This window comes from Chlamydotis macqueenii, chromosome 13 (genome assembly GCF_036417535.1).
Source record: "Chlamydotis macqueenii isolate bChlMac1 chromosome 13, bChlMac1.mat, whole genome shotgun sequence".
In the NCBI taxonomy this organism is placed as follows: domain Eukaryota; kingdom Metazoa; phylum Chordata; class Aves; order Otidiformes; family Otididae; genus Chlamydotis; species Chlamydotis macqueenii.
Genome location: NC_141568.1, coordinates 13,965,238 through 13,991,784, shown reverse-complemented (window position 1 = coordinate 13,991,784; position 26,547 = coordinate 13,965,238). Strand labels below are relative to the sequence as shown.

General features: G+C 57.9%; 3 protein-coding genes across 4 annotated transcripts; 2 read left to right on the top strand and 1 right to left on the bottom strand.

The window, feature by feature from the left end:
• The first annotated feature begins 488 nt into the window (after positions 1-488).
• On the top strand, positions 489-13,009 carry ADGRG1 (adhesion G protein-coupled receptor G1). Its single transcript, XM_086758255.1, has 14 exons — positions 489-699; positions 6,276-6,363; positions 6,871-7,296; positions 7,838-7,952; positions 8,035-8,182; positions 8,267-8,395; positions 8,612-8,728; positions 9,295-9,340; positions 9,692-9,792; positions 9,876-9,991; positions 10,591-10,865; positions 11,516-11,627; positions 11,894-12,162; positions 12,333-13,009. Exons 2-14 carry the CDS (start codon positions 6,324-6,326, stop codon positions 12,452-12,454), a joined length of 2,016 nt encoding a protein of 671 aa, XP_086614381.1. The 5' UTR covers positions 489-699; positions 6,276-6,323; the 3' UTR covers positions 12,455-13,009.
• Positions 13,010-13,812: 803 nt separating this feature from the next.
• Positions 13,813-19,762, top strand: ADGRG3 (adhesion G protein-coupled receptor G3). Of its 2 annotated transcripts, XM_086758122.1 has the most exons (13): positions 13,813-13,908; positions 14,374-14,403; positions 14,493-14,652; positions 14,736-14,853; positions 15,339-15,479; positions 15,565-15,687; positions 15,771-15,810; positions 15,884-15,984; positions 16,459-16,571; positions 16,722-17,005; positions 17,559-17,652; positions 18,112-18,398; positions 18,843-19,762. In XM_086758122.1, the coding sequence occupies exons 1-13, from the start codon at positions 13,827-13,829 to the stop codon at positions 18,956-18,958; spliced, it is 1,689 nt and encodes a 562-aa protein (XP_086614248.1). In that variant the 5' UTR covers positions 13,813-13,826; the 3' UTR covers positions 18,959-19,762. The 2 variants fall into 2 exon arrangements, with proteins under 2 accessions (XP_086614248.1, XP_086614247.1); XM_086758121.1 differs by having other exon boundaries at positions 15,771-15,984.
• A 139-nt stretch (positions 19,763-19,901) lies between these two features.
• On the bottom strand, positions 19,902-26,547 carry LOC104487350 (uromodulin). Its single transcript, XM_010130275.2, has 10 exons — positions 26,524-26,547; positions 25,556-25,622; positions 24,882-25,049; positions 24,143-24,348; positions 23,401-23,561; positions 22,606-22,851; positions 22,316-22,475; positions 21,221-21,365; positions 20,493-20,569; positions 19,902-19,931 (listed from the first exon to the last, which is right to left on the bottom strand). Exons 1-10 carry the CDS (start codon positions 26,524-26,526, stop codon positions 19,902-19,904), a joined length of 1,263 nt encoding a protein of 420 aa, XP_010128577.2. The 5' UTR covers positions 26,527-26,547.

Below are 26,547 nucleotides of genomic sequence, written 5' to 3'. Positions count from 1 at the left end.
CCACTGCCGCCATGGGGTCCCGAGGGCAAGGGTGCCCATCTCCAGCCTTGGGGTGGGCGCTGGGACTTGCATGCTCTGGCTGAGGTTGGGGGGTGACATCCAGGCTCTGCACCCCACATCCCAGCCCATCTCCTCCAGAAATATGCCATGGGGGGTGTGGGGGAATCTCACCCCAGTTCCCAGCCTGGACTCCTTGCCCTGCTTCTCTCCTCCCCGGTTTCCTGCGGGGAGCAGGATAGAGTTCACCGGGACTCTGTTATTTTTTAATCCCATTAATTGTTATGTTTTAATCCCGTTGGCAGCCAGGCGTGCAGCCTGCCGGCCGCCCAGCTCCTTCCCTCCCCCCGCCCCCGCTGCCAGCCCTGAGCTGGGGGGCGATGGGATGGGGGCACCCCCGGCTCCCGGCTGGCCCCCGCCGTGCTCTCCCAGCCCATCCCGGTGCCGGTGCCGGTGCCGGTGATGCAGCCCGGTGCTCAGTGCACAGAGTCGGGCTGAGCCGGACAGGTGCCGTGACTGAGGTTTGGTGGCCCCGCAGACCCCGGAGGGGTCTCGGAGGGGGTCGGTGAGGCGCGACCGATGCCGGTCCCGCCCCGCTGAGTCACCGGCTGCCGGGGGAACGGGGCGGGGAGGGGAGGGGCTGTTTGTCCGGCTGTACCGCGCCGAGCCGAGCCGAGCCCAGCCGAGCCCAGCCGGACACCGGTAACTGGGGCGACGGGAAGCGGCTGAGCCGGGCGGGGGGAGGAAGAGGAGCTGGGGGGGGGGGTCCGGTGTTTGCTTTCGGGGTCCCAAAATACGGGAGGCTGCGTGGCACGTCCTTACTGGGGACACTGGGAGGGGATGCTGCGGGGTCCTCGGTGCGGGGGGAGCGAGTGGGGTGGGCATCTGTCACACGCTGGCAGTCACCAGGATTGGGGGGGCACCGGGGCTCTGCGCGGCTGGGACTGGTGCCACTGGGCAGCACCCCGGGATGCTAGGTTGGCCGGCGGGGCAGGGAGCAGCCTGGAGGGAAGGGCGAATCGACGGGGGGCTTTGGGCTGCGCCTTGCTCCAGTAGGGACGGGGACATTTTGCCTTCCCGTGGGTGCGACCATCTGGGCAGAGACCGGGGGTCTCTGCTCCGGGCCAAGGCACAAAATGTCTGGTGAAGCCTCCATCCCTGCTAAATGGGGCTCGCGCTCGCCTCTGTCCCGGAGCCAGGCGGAATTCCCAGGATGCGGAGCCACGAAGCCCTCTGAGCCGCCCGGGACCAGCTGCTCCCGGCGGCACAGCTGAGCCCCACGAAGCCCCCGTCGCCGGGCCAGGCCCTGCGTGTGGCCATGGCGTCCCACCCCGGGGGAACCACCAGCCTCATTCCTCCTCCTCCTCCCGCTTGGCGAAGGGCGCAGCATCCCCGGGAGATCGCCGGCGTGTCTCGACAGGGTGATCTCCCTCCCCTAAAAATGCCTGTTGGGGGGATTCCTCCCGTGACATCTCAGCTTGCTGCTGCCGGTCCCGGCACGCTGCGGCGGGATGCGGGATGCTGTAGGTGCTCCCTGCTCCTGAGCTGCTTGAACTGCCCCTCCAGATGGACCAGTAAAACCCAGCAAAGCCAGCTGGAGAATTGAAATGAAGTCTCCTGGAATAACCTCCTGGCAGCGAGTTGGAATGGCTGTTGAGGAGGGAAGGCAGCCAAAGTTGGTTTCACGGTCTGAGGGCTGCAGTAACCCCCTCCAAACTCCACCGCCAGCGGGGAGCCAGGAGTGTTTCGGAGCTGTGTGGGGGGCAAATCTTTTAAGCGTGGAACTGCAGCCATGGTGGGTTTTGCTGTGCCCCTTGCTGGGTTTGCGGCTCCCACGTGAATTAAGCCAAGTCCTAAAAATGCTGCATACTTGGTTGCAGTCCAGATCTTAATCCGGCAGCCCGAGGGCTGCTATTCGCAGCACAACAGGTTTGCAAGCAACTGCGTGCTGCTGGGATGGGGACCCCCAGGGCTGGCCGTCCCTGCACCTTGCAGTGGCACCCGTGGGTGTTGGAGGGACGCGGTGCTGCGGGGTTTGCGGACAGCTGGCCGGGTGGCTCCCAGCGCGCCAGCACCCAGTGGTACCAGCTGAGCAGCAGCCTGCTGGCGCCTGTTTTTCGGGAGTGCTCCCACCCGCCAACTCCTTTCCCATCAGCTCACCAACAGCTGGGGTTTGGCAGGGAACCAGGGGGGACCCATGGCCTCTTACCTGGCTCCTAGGGTGCTGCAGCCTTCGCCCCAGCTGTGCTTGGCTTTTCTGCAGCTGGGAAAGCCTGCCAGCACTGGGTTCACCCTCACCGGGCTCCAGGTTGGCTGCTTTCCTTGCCAAATGCCTGGGAGCCTGATTTGGGGTGGTCCTGGGCTGCTCTGCATTGCCCTGAACCTCCCTTCCCCGGCACCCACGGCATGAGCTGATGATGGGAACCTTGCTCACATGGAGGGGGACAAGACCTGGGAGGGGCTGGGGTGTTTTGGAAGCCATTTAAAACCCAGTGGGGTGTTTTGGGTGGAGGGAAGGTACAAGCCAAGCCACAGGAGGAGGCCAAGGAGTTGCTCCCGTCAAAGGCTGAACGGTGGGTGCATGCCGTAAGGACAGCCATCTGTACCTGCCGAGGCCAGTGACATGACATGGGGTGCTGAGGGAGGACAACCTGCTCCGCTTTGTTCCCATTTCACGGCAGCCCTCTGTTTGCCGCAGGTGTACCTGGTCCTTCGCAGACCGTTTGCAGCCCCTGCCGAAGCTGCAGGCTTTGCATGCCGTGGACCCAGGTGCCGCGTTGCCCAGGCGCTGGAGGAAGCACTGGTTTGCTTTGCTGCAATATTTCTGGCTGTGGTGTTTTTTAGGAAATGGAATTAAAAAAAAAATTTGAACAATATAAGAAGCTTTCAGCAAAACCTCCATTTCAAGAGCTTTAGACACCGGCGGTCTGCCTGTGCCAGCCGCCCCTTGGCTCTCCCCACGCCTGCTTGGGAAGAGATAGTTCCAGTGGCTGGTGAAGGACGGATCTGGCAGGGAGCTGTGCTGCTCCCGTGGAAATCTTTATCAGGTCCGGTTTTGTCCTCTTGGTAAAACTCAGCTCGCTGTTTGTTGTGTGCAACCCCACGACTCGTGAAAAGCCGAACCGCTGCGCCCTGTCCCCGTGGCACAGGTTTGGCACAGCCGGGCTGCCAGCGTGGTGCAGCTGCCGCTCGGCTCCTCGGGCATTAACAAATGCACCGGGTCGGACCTTGCCGCCCACTGATGACGGGAAAGGCTCACATGCCGATGCCGTGAATAACGTGCGGGCTGGCCCCTGTGCACACGGGCCACTGGCCAAGGACAAGGGCACTTTGTGAAGCATCCGGGTGGCCGATGCTGGGGCATCCTCTCTGCAGGAGGTCTCTGCTGGGGTCCCCACCTCCTTGGGCAGCTCCAGCCCCAGGGTGCATTGTCTTTGATCCCTACGATGGGGGCTGGTGGTGCAAAGCTGTTCTGCATCTCGAGGAGGCCATCCTGGCTTGCCTCTCCATGCCTCAGTTTCCCCATCTGGTTCCTAAGTCCTCGCCTGGATAACAGGCTGTGAGTGATGAGCTTGTTAGTATCTCCAGGAACAGAGCATTGGTGCATTTTCTTAATGAACTTGGAAGGAAAACAGGGATAAAAGCCCCTGGATCTCCCAGTTTCCGGTGTTTGTCTGAGGCGTCAGAGCATCTTCCCTTCTCCTCGGGAAAAACGTCACGTCCAAAAGCTGTGTGCTGCCTCCAAAAGCTTAAATACCTGCTGCCAAGTCACCCAGAGAGCAGTAAGGTGGCAGTAAACACTAGGCTTTTTTTTGTGTGTGTGGTTTTTTTTTCCCATTTGCCTACAGGTTTAGAGGCTGCAATATTATTCCTCGGCTTTTCTTACTGAGAGCGGTGTGTTCTTTTAATGGCAATGGGAGGATACAGTGTGATGCCTGGTGCTGAGCCTTGCTCCGTGCCAGCAGCGAGGGAGCCTGCTCCAGACTGCACAGCCCCCGCGATGTGCCTGCCGCCTTGTTTTACATCATCTGGCTGATTTTGGGGCCAGAGCAAGAGTTTTTCTATGTGTTATTGTTCTCGGAGGAGCTCAGTGGGTAAAGCCATCTTGCCTCGGGGATGATGGAGCACAGGTGGGGTTGGTGCCGAAGGGGATCTCTACTTGGTCACTGTGACAGCACGGGGCTTTTGAAAATGGATGACACTGGGGAGATGCGCTGGTGGCAGTGGGGACGCACGGCATCGCCGACCCTGGGTACCAAGGGGATAGGAAGATGATGGGGCAGGATCCAGCCCCGGTGTGGGCTTGGTGTATCTGGCTCTCTCTGGTGCTTCTTATCACTGGCACGGATGGGAACCATGTTTTCCCGCTGCGTAACCATTTTCGGGGGAATTTCTCTCGCTATTGTTCGGTTCAGGAAACAGCAATTGGCGTCGGGGCGAGCAGGACCATATAGGGCTTGGAGGGGAAATACCAGCTCCCCCACCCACATCCCCGCAGGGATTTCTGGTCCCGGTTGAGTAACGGCTGAAAGGGGCTGATCCTGTCCTTCCGCCACCCCAATAAAACCCCAGTGGAGCCAGTGCAGTGGGATGGGCCAAAGCCTTGTTGGGATTCGGCATTCCCCATCCAGAGGGGATGCTTTCCCGGCACACTGGCTCAGCACCATCACGTCATGGTTGGCATTCGCCTGCTGCTCCATTGCTTTTAAGCGATCCAGGTGTTTCCCATCGCCACCGGCATTTTGCCACCCCGGATCCATGCTTTTCAGATACACACGTGATTCCCAAGTGTGCGGCAAGGCACTGGCGTGGACCCATCCATATCCAGGTACTGCTGCCAAGCTGTGCCTGTGCTGCACCCTCCCAGCCCTCACCAGGAAACCTCGTTAGCTCCACACTCAATTATACCCATGGCAGCAGGTTAATTAACAACCCGAAGCCCCTGTCTTCTACTGATAAATTGCTGTAAGAAGCAGACGGGGAGGGACGGTGAGCGGGCTGTGCCTGCGGTGACGCGCCGGCACAGGATGTGCCTTGGATCTGTGCTGGCTGGAGAAACCGCCGGATGAAACCCACGCTGGTGGGAGAAACCTGCTAATGAGGACACTTGAGTTTTCAAGCGAGTGGTTTTCCCCCAGCCTTCCCATCTGGCGACCCTTGGATGCCTGGGAGAGCTCACGAGCCTTTGCAGGTGGTGCTGGTGGGTGCCCTGGCACCTGCTTGCAGCAAACGAAACAGGATTTGGCCACTTGGTGGGTTTTGAGGAAGAAGCTTTGAGAGCGGCACAGGAGTGGGATGCAGCGATGGCAAGCCGGGTGACGATTTGGCCTTGGGCACTGGCAAGCATTCGGCTCTGCCAGCTGGTCCTGCAGCCCTCCCTGGTGCTGTCTTGCCCTGGGGGGGCTCCCGCTGGTTGCTGGACCTCCAGCACGATGGGTCCCACCTCCCACCCATCACTGCGGTGACAGCAGGGTGAGGAGGAGGCGCAGCTGGGTGCAGCTCAGCAGGGTCAGAGGCGGCGTTTGTGGTGCGAGGAAGGCAGAAAGCATGATGGGCAGGGCTGCGGGTGCGAAGGCTGTGGCTGGCTGGGGCGCGTGGGTGCAGCAGCACCCTAGGGTGCTCAGCACTGGCCTGGGTGCAGGTCACAGGAGCCCCGGCTGCATATAAAGACAAAGAATAGTGTGGTGGAGCCAAGTGCAGGATGAAGGGATGGGGAAAGGGGATGCTGAGGACGCTGCCTGGCTGGTCGCGAGGGGCAGAAGGGGTTTTGGAAGCCGTGGTTGCTGCATCGGCATTGGGATGAGCCCAGGAGAGCCCATTTCTTTTGCAACGGGCCCAGTTCCTCAGCTATTCTGCAGGGGCTGAAAGCACCTGAGAAAATAGTTTTAGAGCTAGCAAATTAGGAAACCGCCGTTTCCTTCTGTTCCTACCGCTCACGATAAGAAGCCAAGGTCCAAACCGAGTTGTGAAGCAGGGAGCGGAAGAGGAGACCCCTCCCATGCCAAATGATTGGCGGTTGATGCCTGTGCCGGGGCAGTGGGGCACCCCCTCCATGAGAACCCGGGGACCCAGCTGCCGGCCTCCCCCATCATTCCAGCCCCGCAGCCAGGCGAGGTGCCCAGTGCTCGTGGCTCCTTCCCGGTGGCAGAGGCACTGGGGAGCTGGCTGTGACACTGGCCAGTATCCCACCGGCACAGCCTTTGCTCTCCATCCCCTGACCCCATGGTACAGGCAATATCCAAATACTCACGTGGCCCCTTTCCTTTGTACTCTTCCAGGCTCTGCTTTCTCCTCGGAGGCCAAGCCAAAGCAGAGAGCTGCCCGGGATGATGGCCCTCCTTCTGCTCCTTCTTTCCCCTCTCCAAGGTAGGTTGCTGTAGCCATGACCTGCCCTGAGCTGGTGGGCCAGGTTTGGACTGCTGGAAGTAATTGGCAGCCCCCCAAAATTGGCTGGGAGGGCACCAAGGGGCGTTTGCAGCCACAGCTTCCACAGAGGCGAAATGTCTTGTGGGCTGCCATTCCTCTGGTGGGGTCTCTGGGGCAGGGAAAGGAGATGGTCTCCATCTGTCCCCTCCGGGGATAGAGAGCTCCTGTGTTGGTCCCTGCCGACATGGGTCATGGCACCTGGGTGAGGGCAGCCCCAAAAGACAGGAGGCCCTGCTGCTCCAGGAGTCCTGGCAAACCGTCCCAGCATGGCCATGGGGACATTGGGGCGATGGCCAATATCATGCAGCCCATCCGGGATGGGGTCGGCATGTTTGGAGCAGAGAACCCAGCGTGCCGCATGCGACGGCTGCCACAGGGGTGCGGTGTTTGCCGGGGGTGGCTGTCCCTCTGCCTGAACTGGTGTCTCCGTGCACTTGTGCAATGCAGGGGTGGGAGCCAGCGGCCACCAGGAAGAGGACTTCCGCTTCTGTGGTGACCGAAACCAGACCCAGAACAGCTCCGTCATCTATGCGCACAGCCCCGCCAACCTCTCCATCGAGAACACGGCCCAGGCGCTGATAATAAAAAGGCCCTTTATGCCAAGCAGGAGAAACTCTTACTACAAGTACAGCTTGCCCCCTTCTTTGGGCAGGTACCGCTTCTGCATCTACTGGTTCAAGGCCAACACAACCCTCAGGCTGGCGTATGGGAAGCAAAGCTTCCTCCTGGGTAGGGACCTGTCCAACAGCATCACCCAAGGGAAGGAGAGTCAGAAGACTGAAAGAACCAGCACCTCCATCTTCAACGTGTCCTACTTCACAAAGGGCGGGAAGAACACCTCCCTTGACAGTGCATCTGAATACTCCTTCCCTGGTAAAGACAACTCACTGTTATTTTAATGAAGTAAAGGGTTCGTTTTATCCCCAGCCCATTCTCTAGCCAACAGCAGAGCATTGGTGGTGTCCCAGTACGTGCTACAGCGTGATGATGTGAAGACACAGCTGAAGGGTGATGGAAGGGGACATAGGTTTTCTTGAAGCAGCCCAGGAGCAGCCCTTGGTACCCAGGCTCCCTAAAGATTAAGATGGACATTTTCAAGCCTTTTGCCCCATAAAATCCTGGGAAATCGTGGGCTTTGCAGAGGTTTTTGAGGCTGCCATCTGCTAGGCACCTAGCTAGCCTCAGCCAGCCTGGGTTCTAACAGGCTGTTTCTAACAGCCTTGGTGGGAGCTGAGCTCCAGGCGGCAGGAGAAGCCTTGAGGTTGCCATCAGCTCTCTGGGCTTGGGGTCACCTTGAAGCCCTCTGCTTTCTGCTCCCACCAGGGCTGTGCCCAGTTGGTTCGGGGCAGAGGGGAGCCGGCTTTGCCCATGGATCTCATGGTGTTTCCTTTCGTGTGCCTGTCAACCTCTCCAGAGAGCACGCCCATCTGGGAGCAAGATGTGGAGGAGCAGCTCACCACGTTGGACAGCCTCATTGCCCAGCCCCCGGCGCCGGCCACAGGAGCCACGGAACAGCGGATGCTTCGGCGGTGAGTTCCTGGCTTGTGCTGTTCCCACTGCCGCTGGTGTGGTACCCACTGCATCCTGCTCACTGCACCCGTTCCTTGACAGCAAACTCGGGGAGCTGGAGAAGATGCTGGCTGAGGTGGAGCTCGAAGGGCAGAACCAGACCTTCGGGAAGGCCACCGTGCACGCAACTGTCCTGAGGGTCCAGCCCACTCAGGCTCCTCGGCACCTGGCCTTTGCTTCCCAAAGAGAGGTGGGTCCTGGGCTGCCTGCCCTGCTGGTCTTGGTCCAGCAGCATCCTTTCCCAACCGCTCTCCTGATGAGTTTCTCCTTGCAGGAAAGTGGAGAGCTCCACGGGTTCACGGTGGACCTGCCGAGCAGCCTGTTCATGATGGCAAAGGAGAGGGAGGAGGTGGTGGAGCACAGGGTGCTCCTCATGGACATCAACAGCCAGACGATGTTCCAGGTAACACCCCACCATGCCAGGGGCTCCAGTGGTACAGGGCAGCAGGGATGCCACCCGGATTAGGGTGCCAGTGCTCGCTCTGAGAAGATGCTTCAAAGATGCTCTAGAAGCTTGATAGGGAAAGAGGCATGGGACTTCCTTCCTGAGGATTCTCATCTGCTTCGTGCCCAGCAGCAATCCCTTCCCATGCTGCCATCGCCTCCTCTTCTCCCGCAGGATGAAAACAGCAGCCACATCCTGGGTGACAAGGTGATTGGCATCTCCCTGGTGGACACAGTGGTGGCTGACCTCTCTGATCCAGTGGTCCTCACTTTCTTCCACAACCAGCTGCCGGTAGGTGGGGAAACAGCCTCATCAGACCTGGTCCCACCAGGAATGGAGGGACAAGGAGGGCTCAGGCTCTGCCAGCTTAGAGAGCGGTCACAATCCAGCAGGTCTATGCCCTTGGCCTGCCTGTACAGGGACTGCAATGTCTTCTGGGGCTGTATCGTGATCCTGGCTTCACTGTGTGCTGGTGGTGGTGCTGCCTGCTCTGGTCCAGGAGATGCTGCTTTGCCTCCAGCAACAATCTGGTTGCAACAATCTGTACCCGCCTCCAGCACAATCTCCCAGGCTGGGGGACACTTGGTGTTAACAATCCTTTGGCTCATTCATGGCCCTGTCAGGCACCTGCTCAAAGCTGAACCCCTTGTTTGAAAAAGGGGATCTAGGAGGAAATATCTGCTCCATGAGCTGCCAAGAGAATGGTCTCTGCCTGGAGCCTGCTGCCATGATATGGGATGATTTGTCTCCTGAGACCATCTCGCCTCCTGCCCCATGTTCTCCCCTATCAAATGTGCTGGCCAGGTAACAAATCCACCGCTGCATCCTGATCAGGGCCCGTGGTTTTGTCATTGCAGAGGAACGTGACTGCACTGTGTGTCTTCTGGCAGGAGGACCCCACTGGTGAGTGCTCCTGCACTTTGATGTGAAGCTAGGCGCTGCCTTTGCAGGGTACCGCTGACCTGCTGGTAGGAGTGAAAGTCGCTCTGCACCTCCCTTCCTCACTCCAGCTCCGTAAACCTTTCCCACAAGGTTGATTTCAGGTTTTCCCCTCTATACCTAAGAGCTTTCTCCCTCCCTACAGATGAGTCTTGATGCTGAGGGTGCTATCTGAGTGTGTGTGTGCTTGGCATGGGACAAGCTGGGACCTCCACTTTTGTCCTCCCCCCGGCCATGGACACCTTGCCCCAGATCCCCAGACCCAAAGCAAATGTTCCTGCTGCTCATCAGATGCTCTCCCTTTCTCTTGTGCAGCCAACTCTGGGAGCTGGGACAGCTACGGTTGTACAACAGCGATGAGGGGCAGCCAGACAGACTGCAGATGCAACCACCTCACCTACTTTGCCGTGCTGATGGTGGGTAGTGCCTTCCTGCAGCTCTCTGCATTGTTCTCACCAGCTGTTTTTCCTCACTGTCTCTCATTCATCCTTCTCCTCAGGTATCCTCCCCAGAAATCTCCTACATACACAGGGATTACCTAAGTATCATAACCTACATCGGCTGCCTGATCTCAGCTTTGGCATCCATTTGCACCATCTTCTTCCTCTACTTCAGGTACAGTCTGACAGGTCACCCTACACTCCCCATCTGTGTCCTGTCCATTGCTGCTGCACCTGGGTGGGCACAAGTTCTCCACACACAGTTGGTGGCCTGCTAGAAGCATGATGAAGGGAGACATGCTTGAAGAAAGCAGAGTTCTCCTCTCCAGAAACCACCTCCTTGGTCAGGTCTCCTGCAGGGTGCTCGAAAACACTGGCTGTTTTCAATTATTTTGGAAAATCAGCTTGGTGGTTGTTGTGGATCTGGCAAGCAGAAGCCTGCAAAGATCTTTTCAACAGCCCAGTGGAGAACACTAATATCTTCTCCTGAGTCATGTCACTGATACTACATGGATGCCTCAGAGCTGAAATGATGTTGCTCCCTACCCACCATGGCCTAGACTTGAAATGCAGGGTCAGCTGCAGGGACCTAAATTTGCACATGTAATGGGTGGTCCCACCTGGGGGGTTAGGCTCTCCACCCCTGACACCACCAGAGCATCTCCTGGCTCTACTGGCGGGGGTGAGTTGCCCCATGTGGAGCTGTGGGATGTTGTGGGACACCAAGGATGCTGACTAGGTACAGTGGTGAGGTCCCCCTCCTCACTTCTCCAGAAGCAAGCAGCGAGACCAGATCATGAGCATGCGCATCCACATGAACCTGCTGGGTGCCATCTTCCTCCTGGACATCACCTTCCTTGTCTCCGAGCACTTGGCTTCCAGCAGCAGTGAGGCGATCTGCAGAGCCGGGGGGCTGTTCCTGCACTTCTCCCTCCTGAGCTGCCTCACCTGGATGGGCATCGAGGGCTACAACCTCTACCGGCTTGTGATCGAAGTCTTCAATGCCTACCATGACCACTTCCTTCTCAAGCTCTGCCTGGTGGGCTGGGGTGAGCATGGGGGAGGCAGAGGTACCCTGAGAGCAGGGGCAACGGAGTAGAGGGGCGTGTGGGTGGGTCTTTCCTACTGTATAGGGTGCTTGGATGGGGATGCAGATGTAGCTGTAGGGGAGCAGATGTCTGAGAGCAGAGGGGTCTCTCTGTTGAGAGGTTCTGTGGAGAAGGAGACTCGGTGGCTGAGAGCAGAAGCTGGTGCAAGAGCAAGGGTGGGTCACCCTGGGGGTCGCCCAGCAAGGGAGGCATGTGAGAGCCACTGCTTGGGGTCTTTAAATAGTAATGGGATGCTCTCTTTCTGAAAGAAGCATCCAGGACAGCCCAAAGAGATGGGCTGGATGCAGGAAGCACCCACTCATCTCTGCCATGCTTTGGGCAGGAGGCTGCGGTAGGAAGATCTCATTATCTTTTGTGGCCTAAAATTCCACAGCCCTGGGAGACCCATGGCTGGAGATGGTGCAGCACAGCTCACTCTTGGGCTGAGGCTTATACCAGGCGTCCCTGTTGCATGCTACATCCTCAGTTCCCCCTTGGGAGGGAGGACGTTGGTTTGTACTCTGTACGGGGAGAAAGGGGAAACAAGTCCTTCCAGAAGGTCCGAGGGCCAGGGACTATAGTGGATGCTTCATCCTGTTCTTAACACCTAGGACTCCCCTTCTTCTGCGTGACACTGATCTTCCTGACCAGCTGGACGAACTACGGCCCCTTCTCCATTCCCGTCTATGAATCCGTTGGTGGCAAATCCACCAACGCAACCATGTAAGTCATAGGAAATGGGTTGCCTGGTCCCTGGTCTTAGATAAAGTCAACTGGCTAAACCTTCACCGTGTCCTACAGGCTTTCCTTAGCCCACCTGTGGCTTTCTGGGGCTTTGTGCAGGGTGGTGGTGGGAGATCCCCTCTCCCTGTTTAACTAAGCTGGGTGCTTACGGTTTACACCACACCTTCATGCTTCCCCCAACCCCTCCAACTCATGTCCCTGTGGGATGACACAGCATAACCCTCTGCCCTTTCCTCTCCCTCCAGATGCTGGATCACGAGCCCCCTGATCCATAACGTTGTGAACCTGGGTTTCTTCAGCCTGGTGTTCCTCTTTAACTTGGTCATGCTGGGGGCCATGGTCCGGGAGATCCTCCGGCAGAACAAGAAAGGCCATAAGCTCAAGCACGTCCTAGCCCTCTTTGGGCTGAGCATCCTGTTGGGCATCCCCTGGGCACTGGTTTTCTTCTCCTTCACCTCTGGTGTCTTCCGCCTCGCCTCCCTCTACATCTTCACTATCATCAACTCCCTCCAAGGTGAGCCTGGGATGCTGGGCTCTGCCGTGAGCCACTGGGGCTTTGATGGGGTATTGGTGGGGTGGTGATGGGGTACAAAAGGACCCATCCCCGGTAGGCTGGCTGGCTCGCTCTCAGTTGCTCTTGGTCCTTAGAGGGGGTTTACTCACCCTTCCTCTCTCCTCTCACAGGTTTCCTCATCTTCATCTGGTACTGGACCATGGTGCTGCAGGCGAGAAAGTCTCCTGACTTGCAGAGCAGCTCTGACAGCGTCAAACTGCAGCCCAACAGCAGCCAGAGTCACCTTGGCTGAGCCCCACGATGGCCACGCCATGCCGTGCTGGGGCACCCCGTGCGAAGGACGGCTGTGAGAAGGACCAATGCCGTCCGCTTTGCTACTGCACCTGCCTCGTAGGGCTGCTAGGAGCCCAGGGACCCGCAGCGGGGCTGCCCGCCCCGAGTCCCTCACTTCTGCTGGCCCCCTCCCTAATTTTCCCACCCTGCCTCATCTGGCCAGGCAGCAGCGCATCCCTCCGCTTGGCATCCTTGGAGCAGGAGGGAGGGATGTTCACCTGGGCAGCGAGGGCTGCAGAAAGTGGAAGGGTCCCTGGTGCCTCCAGATGTCCCACCGCTTACCCTGAGGCCAGGGATGATGGGTGGGAAAGGCCCCATCTTCAGCCCTTGCTTGTGGTCACCGAGAGGGTCCTTCCCCAGTGAAGACAGAATAACTCTGCCCCTGCAACACCTTCTAGCAGCTGAAATAATCTATTTTTGTTATTTTGTTGGATGTATATTTTGGATGATGTAGAAGTTTAACGAGTGAGCCTGTGCACCAGGCTTGTTCCCATTAAAGTTGTTCCTGCTCGGAGTGTGACTCGCCGGGGTCTCTCTGCTGGGCGTGTTCGCAGGCTCTCCGATGGGATCCGTCCCTTGGCTGGGGTTGTCCCATCCCTGGGGCAGGACCCGACGTTTCACCCCGTAGGATCCTGCTGAGCTGGGACCAGTAATGGTGCTCCCAGCAAAGCACGGGCAGCCCAGTGCTGTAGGGGTCGGGGTGATGGAGGGGGATGCCAGGCTCGGGAAGCTGCTGCATTCTCCGGGGACCGTCACTTCCCAGCAAAGAGGGAGTCCAGTGGAGGACAAGAATCCAACGAGGGAAGCCTTGCAAGATGGGAATTGCCTCCCTTGGAGGCTGTGGGGCCAGGCAGAGTGTGGCTCTCCTGGCTGTGCCACTTGCAAGCGCATCCATCCCACCAGTTCCCTTCTGGACGATGCTCTGCTTGCAGCTCATTCCCCTCTGCCCAGCTTCCTGGGAAGAGAGGGTTTCATCCCCGGCACCTTGCAGCGATGCCCAGCGGCATGCCTGGTTTTGGAGAGGGATGCTGCAACATACCACTGGGCTGTGGGGGCCATCGACAGAGGATTTGGCAGGATGAGGGGGAAAAGGGGAAAGAAAAAAGCCCTGAGTCAACCGGGGGAAGTGGCCAAGGGGCCACTGGCTCAGACAGTTATCGCCGTTGCTGTGAGCTGGGGCACGAGGTTTCTTGCCAACCCACAGGAAGGCATGAAGGGTTTGCAGAAGGGAAATGAAGACACGGACGTTGCCTCAGGAGCAGCCGCAACCCCCACGGGGAGCCCCGGGGAGGAGCAGAGCCACCGGAACGAGGGGAGCAGAGCTTCGTGGGATGGCCAGGGGCAGCCAAGAGACCCCACAAAGCAGCATGACCCTGCTCCTGGGCACTGTCCTGCTGCTCCTGCTGCTGCCCGGTGAGTGGGGGGTGAGAGGGACACGGGCACCCCCGGCATGGTGGGGACACGTGGGCTTGGGGGGATAGGCTTTCCCATGGGAAAGTGTTGACCCAAAGACTGTGGTGGGGTTTCACCCCGAAATGTGTCTGGGCCAGAGGGAAGGGTCCCTCCTGGAGCGTGCAAAGTGCTGGCAGAGGCGAGTGGAGTGGGGGGTTTGCTGCTGGGGGCTATTTTAAAACTTCGGACCAGCAGCCCAGGGTCACTTCGGTGAGCCAGCCTGCGGGGCTGCACGGGGTGATGTGGCTTTGCCTTCACCAGCCCCAACGGCTATCCAGTTGCTTTTTGAAGCCCATGTAACCGCAGGGCTGCTCCTTTCCAACCTGGCAGCTGCCAGATCCTCCTGCCTCCCCCTTCCCCAGTGGGCAAAGGGAGGACTGACCCTATATTTTGGTGTTTTCTCCCCGTTTGTCTGTACTCTTCCAGACGCTGCCAGGGGACAGGAGAGCTGTGCCAGTGAGTGGTCCCCCCCATCCCTGCCCTTGCCCACGGCGCCTGCCCAGTGCCGCGGTGCCCAGCGGTCACCCTGTTCCCCTCACCCCCAGCTTTAGAGCGGGGTGACAAGCACCACTGGTGCTGCAACATAATGGTGGAGTCGGAGGAGCGAAGCAATGGGACCATCAGCCCTGACTTGCCCCAGCGCTGCTCGGAGCTGGGGCACTCCGGCAGCCCTGCTTGCACCTGCCTGCGGGAGCGCTGGCTCAGGTAGTGGGCAGGGGTGGCTGTAGCGGGGTTTTGAGGGCTCAGGCCCCCACGTTCCCCAGTCCCACAACCCTCCTGCCCCACAGGCTGCTGCAGTCGGCAGAGTCAGCCCTGCACAACAGGCTGGCTGGGCTGAAGGTGCTGCTCCTCAACGTCAGCAGGGCCATCACCCGCGATGTCATCGTCACCTTTTCCCCCACAGAGGTAAGCCATGCCCTTCTCTCTTGCTTGGAAGGCCCCACGCCTCCCAAGCATTCTTCAGCCCCTGCCCCAGGGCTTGGTATGTCATGGCGTGCCCTTCTTCCACCCTGCTCCACTGTTGCACAGTGGACCCACGTCAGCTTTAGCATCCTTTGGCAAGGAGTGATGTGAAATGGTGCTTAAGAGGGAAGCGCCTACAGGAACTTGTGAGACCTTGCACCTCCTGCCCACCCCTCAGCTCTCCCACTCTCTGGATGTCCCAGGGGACCATGACCCGTGGGGTGGTTGGGGCTCTCCTGGCACCTGCCTCTTCACTGCTGGGTGCTGGGGATGAGATTCTCCCTTCTGCCCTTGGGGCTCCTGCCAATGTTGCTGAGCAAAACCCACCTGGGGAAGGGATGAATTTGTGCCTGGAGCAAGGCTGGTGGGTCCCAAGCTGAGGGGTGACACTGCCAGCAAGCAAGCCCCACCGCTGTTCTCTGCCACAGGGCCCTGGGATGCTGAACACGACGGAGAAGGGGAAGGCTGGCAAAATCCAGCTTCCCAGGGAGATATTCCAGTCCCTCGGCAGCCAGACAGCGCGCGTGGTGGTGACGGTCCTCAATGTCCAGCAGCTTGGCATGTTCAAGGTGCGAGCTGGCATTGCTGGCATGTCTCCGGCCACTTGTGCTCGCTATGTGCCAGCTCATCTCAGTCAACATTGCCCCCAAGCAGGAGGTCAACCACACAGGGCAGGTCCTGGACAACACCGTGGTGGGCATCACAGTGGGAGAGACGAGCATCTCCGGGCTGCGGGACCCTGTGCAGCTCACCTTTGCTCATGGGCAGCTGCCCCGCGTAAGCCAGCCGAGCCCTCCTTCCATCTCTCCTCTGGTGCCCCTCACCATGGTGTCAGCTGATGCTGCTCTCCTCCCTTGCAGGATGTCACTCCACAGTGTGTCTTCTGGGATCTCAGCAAAGGTACGGTCCTTGGTGGGGCCGGGCGTGGGTGCTGTGCCCGGCGCTCATGGCCATCGTCCTGTGCCTGTTGCAGGGCAGGCAGGAGGCTGGAGCAGCAGTGGATGTGTCACGCAGCCCGGGGAGAAGGGGACAGTCTGCTCCTGCGACCATCTCACCTTCTTCACCCTCCTCCTGGTGACAATCCTACTCCCCGTGTCTCCTGCTCATACCCCAGCCGCGCTGCCCGCCCCGCCGCGGTGGCCCCTCGGGTGTCACGAGTAGCTCACAGGGACAGTTATAGCTGCTCCCAAGCAAGCTCAGGTCCCCAAATCAAGCCCAGCCCCAGCTCAGGAGGGCAGCAACAGCTCAGCAGAGTGGGTACAGGGTGGAAATGGCCCCCAGCTTCGCACAGGCTCTGGAGCAGTGAGGCTTGGGATCCTGTCTCTTGGTGGAGGTTCCCAGTGGGATGCTCACAGTGGTCCAACCATAGCCTTCACTCATCCCTCACCCCACCCCAGGGAGCATCTCCTCTGCGCCTCCACCACCCCACTCCCCTCAAAGGCCTTCTGGAGGGCCAGACTAGGGGCTTGCATGGGGTCTCTGCAGCTACAGTCAGGTTTTCCATGTCAGTCCAGGGCTGCTCTAATCCAAAGTGTGCATGTTTGGCAGAACCCAGCTCTGGACAGGTCCACGGCACGAACCTTGATGGCTGTTGCCACCGCTGGCTGTGCAGTGGCCATGGCTTTCTCAGTTTTCACCATTGCCCTCTGCATCTTCTTAAGGTAGGATGTGCCAGCAGCTCCCTGGGGAATTGTCAGGCTGGGAGAGATGTGGGGCAATTCCGGTGCCTCTGCATGAACCTGCTGTGATATGGCATGGGGCCCTGCTCGGCTGTGACTCTCGCCTTTTCTCCTCCCTCTGGGGACACTCAGGTGCAGGTTCAGGTCCGAGGAGACCCTCCGCATCAACCTGGGGCTGCACATGAACCTCGTGGGCAGCCTGCTCCTCCTCAACCTGGCCTTCCTGCTCAACAGTGGGCTTGCCGACCGGACCCAGCCGGGGACCTGCAAGGCCCTGGGGGGGCTCACCCACTACTGCCTGCTCTGCTGCTTCACCTGGATGGCGCTGGAGGGCTGCCACCTCTACCTCCTCTTCGTCAAGGTTCTTGGCACCTACATCCACCACTACCTGGCGAAGCTGTGCCTGCTGGGCTGGGGTGAGCACTGCCAGCCTGGGCGAGAGCCGAGGGGAGAGGAGGGCAGTGGGTTACAACCGGAGGGGGAAAAGGGTGATGCTGTGATGGGCAGAGAGCAAGCAAGCCCCTGTCCTGCCGGCAGCTCTTCCAGATGCTGTGGTCAGGGATGGGAAGTGTCTTATATGAGCTCAGTGCACCAAATTCAGGGCAGCACCCGCTCGCACCCTCCATCCTGCTGGCGACCAGCCTCCTGCTCATCAAGCAGGTGATGTGCTCTGGGGTCCTCTGGGGTCTTCATTCCCCCATTGCCAGCCCCCCATGGGCACCCTGGGCAACACCGGAGCAGGTGATGCCACAGAGAGGTTAGGGGACAGCTCGAGCCCTGCCGCTCAGCACTGTCCTTCCCTCTCCATGTGTCCCAGCAGCAACCGTTGTGCTCCTGGCACTTGTGCAACCTCAGTGGTCCCTAAGCCCCATCTTCCCTGAGGTCAGCACATCCAGAGACCCCAAGCCGATCACCTCACCCACCACTTGCCTTTCTGGCCTCCTCCACCTGTCTCCCTTATTCTTCCAGGCTTCCCTGCTCTCGTGGTGGGGGTGGCAGGAGTCATCGGCAGCTACGGAGAATACGACATCCAGACCATGGACCACCAGGTCATAGCCCACCTGTGCGTACACCACCACCCACAGGGCTTAGGTGGCCCTTTGGCATGGGGAGCGGTAACTCCGTGCTGCCGGCAGCACAGCGGCGGGGGTTGGTCTCATCCTGCTCAGCTTTACATTGCACTTCTGCTTCCCTAACTATGATTACAACACAGCGGCTTCCTACAGCTGTGGTAACCACCACAACCTCCTCTCATGCCAAGCCTCCTCAGTCCTCCTGCAGGCCTCCAGGCCATGGAGGGACATCCAAAACCCACCTAGTGCTTCCCCAGGCTCTCTCTCAGCTGAGCAGCCCAAGGGCAACAGATCTGCACAACTCTCCCCCCTGCTTCACCCTGGCCTTGGAAAACCTCACCAGTGTGAGGGTGTCCCTGCATCCCCAAAAACATCCCCCTGGGGAGGCTTCCACCGGTGATGCCGGGGCTAGCAGAGCCGCTGGAGGCACTGTGTTTGTCTCTTTTCAGGTGCTGGATCACTTCCAAATATCTCTTGGTCCACTACATCACCAACTGCAGCTACTTCGCCCTCGTCTTCCTCTTCAACATGGCTATCTTCGGGGTGGTGACACAGAAGAGCTGCTGCCTGCAGGGCACAGGGGTGGTGCAGGGGAACCGCAAGGCCTGGAAGGTGGTTCTGGTGGCGATGGGACTCTTCTGCCTGCTGGGAGCCACCTGGACCCTGGCGTTCCTCACCTACGGCACCTCCTCTGCGCCCATGCTCTACCTCTTCACCATCCTCAACTCCCTCCAAGGTCAGGACCAGCTCTAAGATGGGCTCCTTGGGCTCGGGTGGGGAAAATGGAGGAGGCAGGAGCCAGCCTGGCAGTGGGTTGACCAGAGGTCCCAAGGCACCAGCACCTTTCCTACACTGTCATCCCCTTCCTTTTGGTGGGGCATGTCAAGCAGCAGAGCCCAGCCACTGGCGTGGAGCTGGTCATGGCTCCCCACTCCACTCGGGGTGGTTTTCCTGCAGGGAAGCCATTCCTTAGCAGAGGAACAGGGGTATGATTCACCCAGGGCATGTCCCAGTCAAATGGCTCACCTGAAGCATGGAGAGACCCTCCTGCTCATGCAGGAGCGAGCTGGGGAATCCCTTAGAAGTGGCAGGGAAGTGCCAGCAGCATCCCAGCAGGATGCTTCCCACCATCTGCTGCTGCTGCTGCTGCTGCTGAGTGTCTGCCTTCCTTTCTCTGCAGGAATCTTCATATTCGTCTGGTTGGTCGTGCTCTACTACCCGAAGACGAAGGAGACCACTGGTTCCCTCTCCCACATCATCAAACCTGACAAAACCCCCACAGTCTCCCAGGACTAGCTGGCCAGACCTCCCTCCCAGCCTGGGCGTGCACTCGCTGAGAACAAGCTTCGATCCCAGCAGATACAGATTTCCCACGGAGGATGAGGACTCAGTTTACCGTGCCTCAGTTTACCCTTCAGTAGGCATGATTGACCTTAGCAGGTCTCTAGGCTTTGGCTCTTTTGTTCCCACTGGCAAGGAGCTCTGGAGACGTCCCTTCTGCCAAAGTCCCTCCAGGCTGCAGCTCCCCCATGGTCTCAAAGTGCCCCTGCTCTCATTCCCCAGGGGCTCTTGTGGGGGCGAGGAGTGATGCCATGAACACCCTGCCTTCAGCCAGGATGGATCCACCCCCCTTCTCGCTAGAAATGGCCTTTGGTACTGGACCAGCCTGGTGGTGGGTTTTCCTGCTGCTGGAGGTGGGAGGATTGACTTGCTCCAGCCCAGGTTCAGGAGGTTCAGGTCTGGGAATTAGCAAAAAAAAAAAAAGAAATCCCACGAGCTTCTTTGCAATATATCCTTTCCAAATGGACTGGTGTCAAGCTTGTTGGGCAGGGATCTGCTGGACATCCCTCCCACAAGACATCCTCTGGGGCCAGCAACAATTTCTGCAAGGACACCATGCTTCTGTCGAGTGTACCCACAGAGCCACCCCGCAGGGAGAACACTCGTCTGCTCCTTATCTGTGTTTCATCTCTGCCAGCTGCCTGAGCGCTGTGGGTTTAGTCTTTGATGCTTACAATGTTGTGTGTTATTTGCTTTATACTCAGGATGTATCGATGGGCAAAAATCTTGCAGGCTATGCATCATGAATGAAAGGAGAAATCTGTCATGAATGAAGGGAGAAATCTGTACGGACAGGTGTATACACACGTGTGTGCACGCACAGAGCAGCCCTTTCTCCACTAATGCTGCATCTGCGTCGCACAGAACCACACCAAATGCAGCTTTGGTGGGCAGGTATCTAGTGTGGGGCCTCCATCTCCCTCCGCGCCTGGGTGAGGCTCTGGGGAGGAGGAAAGCAGGAGGAAGGAACCTCCCATCCCTCTCCTGCACTTCAGGTTTCTGGAAATTCATTCTCTACAGATGAGATCATTTTAGAAACGCCTCGATCCCCTGCTCTGCGCAGTGGGGTCTACCCCTGCCAAAACCAACCTCCTGCCCTGGATAAGGAAGACTGCGCAAAACAGCCTAGTTACTCCCTCTCCTCTCCACAATCTCTAGGCCAAGCCCAGAGGCAGGACTTGCTGCTACTGGATCCCGCAGAGCACAGGAGCATGCCCTCACCCGCTTTTGTGCCAGAGCTGCTCCTGCACCCCAATTTCCCAGAGTACATGTTTCAAGTCTAGAGAGTATGGGCCAGGAGGAGATGAGAAGGTCCTAGGGCTGCTGCAGGGAACATAAACACTTTGATGTGACTCATCCTTCAAGCACTGTTTGCATCCAACCATCGCCTCCTTCCCAAACACCCCTTCTAAAGAAACAGGCAAAAGCCCCTCTGCTACTGCCAGATTTATTTGGAAACAGCTGTTTTCTACGCCGTTCGCCACCTCACACTGCTGGCTGCAGCAGCCACAGTGAGGACAAGTGCACACAGCAGGATGAGGGCCCCGGGGAGCCATGGGTTGGGTGCTGCCAAAGAGGAGAAAGGTTGGTTACACATCTGGGTCCCCAAAGCCAGCGCTGAGCCCTGGCATGGCATCTCCTGGCTGGGGGCAGGTTTGGGGGAGGTCAGCTCCTGTGAAGGGTAAGAGCCACCAGAGCTGGGGGTGCTTCGGGACCCTGAGGACACTAACAGGACTTGGTCGTCCCAGCTGGCCTCACCTAGGGCCTTCACCCACACCCACTGGCCAGGGACTCCATTTAGCTTGGCATTCATGCCTGGTCTGAGCTACGCTTGGCCCCAGCCCTCGTCCTGGACCTCTTTGGATCCACTGGATTGGCCCTGGTGCTGAGAAGGAGCTTGCCTTGCTGGATTGATGCATGAAAACTCAGCCTTCCTTGCCTGGGGTGCTGCACCAACAGCCTCTTGGCTCCTGGTCCCTTCCCACCCAGCTCCCCTGTTCAGCCCAACCTGTGCCTGGTATGGAGCTGCTCATGCAGAGCTAACCTCTGTGCTGGTTTGGCTTCTGAAGCACACTGCACATGGCCATGGCACCTGAAAGACTCCACACTTCTGTGCAGGGCAGTGATTTTAGCAGCCCTTTTTAATAACCTGGCACTGCCTAGACAGTTGCAAGTGTCCATGAGCTGCTCCTGCCCTCCCAGGAGGGACATACGTACCCCCCGGGTCCTGTTTGTCAGTCCTGGAATGGTGGGTCTCTGCACCCAAGGAAGGAGCAGCCAGTAGATGGATAGGCCCATAGGAGACAATCTTATTGTAGTCATCTGCCAGCATCCGCTTGCTTCTCCAGTGCCTGGGGCATTGCTGTCAACAAAGCCAAGGGAAGGGTGATGAGACCAGAGCGCAGGGAAGGAGCCCGCTCCAGGCAACAGAAGCTGTCCTGGTGGTCTCCCCCTGGCAGAGGCACAGCTGGGGCTGCAGCCTGGGAGCAGGCAAGACCCCAGAGCGTGAGAGGAGCTGGTTCCTGAAGGACTTAAGCCTGCGCTGTTTATCATCTTTGTCGGCGACATGGACAATGGGATTGAGTGCACCCTCAGCAAGTTTGCTGATGACACCAAGCTGTGTGGTGCCGTTGACACGCTGGAGGGGAGGGATGCCATCCAGAGGCACTTTGGCAGGCTGGAGAGGTGGGCTCGTGAGAACCTCAAGAAGTTCAACCAGGCCAAGTGCAAGGTCCTGCACAGGGGTTGGGGCAATTCCAAGCACAAATACAGACTGGGTGGAGAATGGATTGAGAGAAGCCTTGAGGAGAAGGACTTGGAAGTAATGGTGGATGAGAAGCTAAATATGAGCTGGCAATGCACGCTTGCAGCCCAGAAAGCCAACCACACCCCTGGGCTGCATCAGAAGTGCAGCCAGCAGGTCGAGGGAGGTGATTCTCCCCCTCCACTCTGCCCTTGTGAGACCCCACCTGGAGTACTGCATCCAGCTCTGCAGCCCCCAACATAAGAAGGATGTGGACCTGTTGGATCTTTAAGGTCCCTTCCAACCCAAACCATTCTATGATTCTATGTTAAACCTCTTCTCCTGCAAATACCCAACAGAAAGAGGGAAAACAGGAAGGAACTCTCTGGAGGGTTGAAGCCCTTGTACCTTTAGTTCAGGGTGCTGGGGTGAGCTCATGCTGCTAGGAGGTGTTTATTGTGCTGAGGGACCCAAAACCACAGCGGAGACCCTTCTCCAAACAGCAGGCCAAGAGAAAGGAGGTCCCCCTGCCCATCCAGGGCATGGTGCAGACCACTGGGAGACCTCACCTTGGCACAGGGCTCTGGGCTGTTGGGGAGACAGAGTCGGACACGGCAGTGCAGGAACACCTCGGGGTAACCAACAAACTGAAACATCTGGAAGCTGAACTTGGCGGTAGTGCTCTCTCCAATAGCGTTCAGGTATGTCACTGTCTCGTCATGGGGACATCTGGGAAAAGATGGCTGAGTTAGCAGGTGGTAAATGACACCGGAGCAACAGGGACCTTAGCACCCAGCAAAGAGATGCGATTGTGCTCATGGTGCAAGGAGACCAGATGCCCTAGGGGCACTTCACTCACCCCTTCTCAATGAGCTCGTGCCGCACGTCCTGGTAGGGATCAGCGCTTGGTGTGGCCCAGCAGTCCTCAACACTCAGCAGGAAGTACTTGAGCTGGTGCTGTCCTTCTATCTTCAGCTGGACATAGAGCGTGTCCGTGACAGAGATGGCTGCGGTCGGCAGGTGATAGGGCTGAAGGTAGGAGGGGGACTTGTACAGTCTCATGCTGACGTTGAAGTGTCCTTCTCTGACCACAAACTGCACCAGCCTGAGAAGAGAGGAGGAGAGCTCACGGGCAGAACAAGAAGGCAGGAAGGACATAGCACAAGTCAGGCCACCAGCGCAGACTGTGGATGTGCTGGGTGGAGCCTCGTGAGAGCCAGCCCCAAGCTGCTGCCCAGTTGGTATGTCCATGCCATGGGTGGACAGAGGCAAGAAGCTCCAGAGGTTGCCACTGACTGGCTGGCCCGTGACGGCTACAAGAAAGGCAACCCAGGGGGGTCCTAACCTGCACCTCTACAGGGGCCTGGTGGGGGCAACTTCCAGTTCCCACCCTTTATATTTTGGCTAGCTAGTTTCAAGCAGTGAGGAAAGGAGAAAGGTAGATTGTACATGCCCCTCTGGCTCTGTCACCGGTCCAAATCTTGTGTTGAAAAACCATGTTGGGAAAAGAAGGGGAGGCACCCTGATGTGGCATTGCTCTCAGAACTCTCTAGTGGCTCCCCGGGGCCTTTGCAGATCACCTCATTGAAAGCATCTATTTTTCTGCAAGCTCACAGATACCATGTCAGCAGCAAGGTTAAGAGGGACCACTCACTTGTCAACAGCAGTGAGAGCAAAGGGCAGTTTCACCACCTGCTCGTAGGCGTAGACACAGGAGAAATGCACCTTCAGCTGAAAACTACGGGAGATCACGCCCCTGCGCGCTTCCTGCTCTGACTCAATGACGTTAGAGTAGGACACGTGGGAGCTGTTTTGCTGGAACGACACAGAAACCAAGTCTCCAGATCATGTTGAAGTCCATACACAAAGCTCTAAGCTCCAGTTCAGATGGTGCAACTCAGCTGTAGCTGCTCCAGGCCTGCCGTGTGTCTGCTGGGGGTTTTGCTCAAGCCCCGTGTACAGGGGCTACTGGCAACCATCACTGGAGTAGGCAGGGGTCAGCATAATAACCACAGGTGAAGGTCCTCCTGTGCAACGCAGGGCCGGAGCACCAGTTCCTCTGCACCCTCTGTGACCCACGAATCAAGTGAGGGACCAAGGGGCTATAACCAGGGCTGCAGAGCTCAGAGGACGCTGCCAGAAAGCCAAGGGCTGTCATCAGTTAGTAAAGAGCACACTGAGCCTTCCATGCTCTACTGAATAAGACAAGATGTGCTGCCAGCAGGGGTTTGGTGGAGGCAGAAGAGCTTTCTGGCAGTCCCCAGGGAAGCCTTCCAAGGAGGAGAACTTTACAGCACTCAGAGGGCCTCCAGGGCTTCCCCTTCCTGTCCCCACTCAGTATGTCTACTCCTCTTATGGCTTCAGAGCTATGCAGAGACGTTCTGCTGGATCCTCACCTGAATTATGGATCCACAGGCAGTGTGGTTTTCACCTGTGAGAGTGGCTGCAAAAAACAGCTCACCCTCTTCTTCCCTTTCTGAGACCTTGCATGCCTGGTTCTTCAAGTGGACAAGCTCCTGGGGGATTTTCAAGAGTTCAAACACCTCCTTTCTCACCATCATCTTCATGTGCTCTTCCTCACAGGCCAACTTCAGTACCACATCTGGGGGAAAAAGCCATCTGCAATAGCGATAAGGAAGAGGCCTGAAGGAGCCCTAAGTCAGCTATGGGATGGTACAGTCCCACCGAGCTCAACAGACCCTCATCCCTGCCTTGTTGGAGGTTGCTGATAGGGCTCTTTGGAGACACTGGGCAAAAGACAAACTTTTGGGAATGGGTAGAAGTTAATGTGAGTCAGTTGTACTGGTTGCCTAAGACCAATGGTGAGACTGCGAGGCAGCTGTGCTCCGCAGCATGCTCTGCTGCCCTGGCACAGCTACACCACGGCATGGCTTCTTGACAGCCAAGGAATTCCTTGTTACAAGGAACCAAGACTTTTAGGGAGGAGGGAAACAGTCTGTGACTAGGTCTTGTACCAATGTGTAGTCAGGACACAGGGCACAGGGCACCTGAAACCAGGAGCTCCTGGAGCCTGCAGTGGAGAGCAGTGGTAACAACAGCGCACCGTGCCCACCACCCTTCCCTCTGGTGCCTGTGGACAGAATGGGGACGGCTCACCAGCACCGCCAGCCCTACCTTGGCAGAAAGCCCCTGTGAAGCCCGGTTTGCAGCTACAAACTGCTCTGTCCTCCGTCACCTGGCAGTCCCCCTGGTACTGGCATGGGTTTGGCAGGCAGGCATCCGGGCTCCTCTTGAGCCGGTGGGCAACCCCTCGCCTCGGGCCATGTGGGCTCGCCAGCTCACCTGCAGCAAAGGAAAGGCAAGTAAACTGAATCACTGCAAGAATATCTCGTCTGCGAGAGATGTGAAAGCAAACTCGCCCCACGGCATGAAGCTTTGCCCAGCTCACAAGGGCTGAGAGCACTTAGAGCCAGAGCAGGCACATCTGAGAAAGAACCTGCCACTTCAGCTTGCCTGGGAGGATGTGACTCCTCAGCATGGCCCTAATCTGGATCAGAGCTATGGAGCCTGCGACCGGCTAGCAAGGAGAGTGGTGGCACGTCACAGCCCATCTCCACGGGTTATATACCATCTGTGGCTGGGTTGGAGAGCCTGAAGTTTCTGCCTGTTTTGCCGGCTCTTGCACCCCAGTTCCTGCCCCCCCTGAGCCCTGCTCTGTTATCCCCCCTTAGCAGCCTTCATCAGTGCCCTGAATGAGGAACCCGGACATGGGTCAGGTGAGGGTTTGACCTCTCCTTTCCATACTACCTATCTGTTACCAAGCAGGGACAGTGTACAGGGACACTCACTCTTGTTGCCGTCACAGCCAGCCAGGCAGAGGGCGGAGACCAGCAGCAAACACCTCACAGTCCTTTCCTGTAAAAACAAGCAGGCTCTGGGTAATTCAGGTTTTTAGCATGCTCGCTGGAGATGTTTGCAGTCATTCAGAAAGAGCCAACCCTCAAGCATGGGTGCTGTAATTTCTGTACTATATTTCCTCCAAAAACACTAGGTTCAATGGCACAAAATAATTTCCTATCCCAAAGGGCCAGATCAGCAACAACCCCCACACCCCGCCAGGCTAAGACAAGGATCAAATACTGTCCTGAATTTAGGACTATTCCAGAAAGATGGGGTGGGAGAAACCAGACCTCAGACCCGCAGGGATGTGCCAACAGTGATAAAGCCACATTTCAGTAAGAACAGCACTTTGACTAAAACTGCACAGCTGAGGCATCAGTCCACGCTTCCCAAAGAGGAAAGGAGTTTCCCTTTTCCCACTGCAGCTCTTTTGAAGAGCTGGGATTTGCAAAAGGATCCTTGCTTTTCCAGTAATCCATATCCATAACAAGGAGACAATGGGATTAAAAAACCCCCAAAGCCTTGAACACAACTAAAATTAATTCCACAAAGCCACAGATTAAGTCAATCTCCTCCGTTGGTACAGATAATGGGTTTCTTTAGGGAAAGTAATGGCACAGTGCTGGATGAGCCCTGGACACTGAGTCTCCTTATCAGAGATGCGGCTGAGTCAGCCGGTGCCTGTGGCTGGAACGATGCTGTGCCATCCCTGTGCTCTGCGGGGCAAAGCCAATGCCAAAAGCCCTACTCTGGTCTGGTAGCACATCACGTACCCCGTCCACCCAACCCCAAGTGGCTGTCACCACCAGACCGCTGGACGAGGAGGGTTTATTCCTCACTTTGCTTCATGCTCGCTGCAACAGTCCTGAGAGGTCCCACTAGCATCAAGATCTCATCTTGTTCTCATTGCACTTACCATTGCCAGGCCACTCTATGCTCC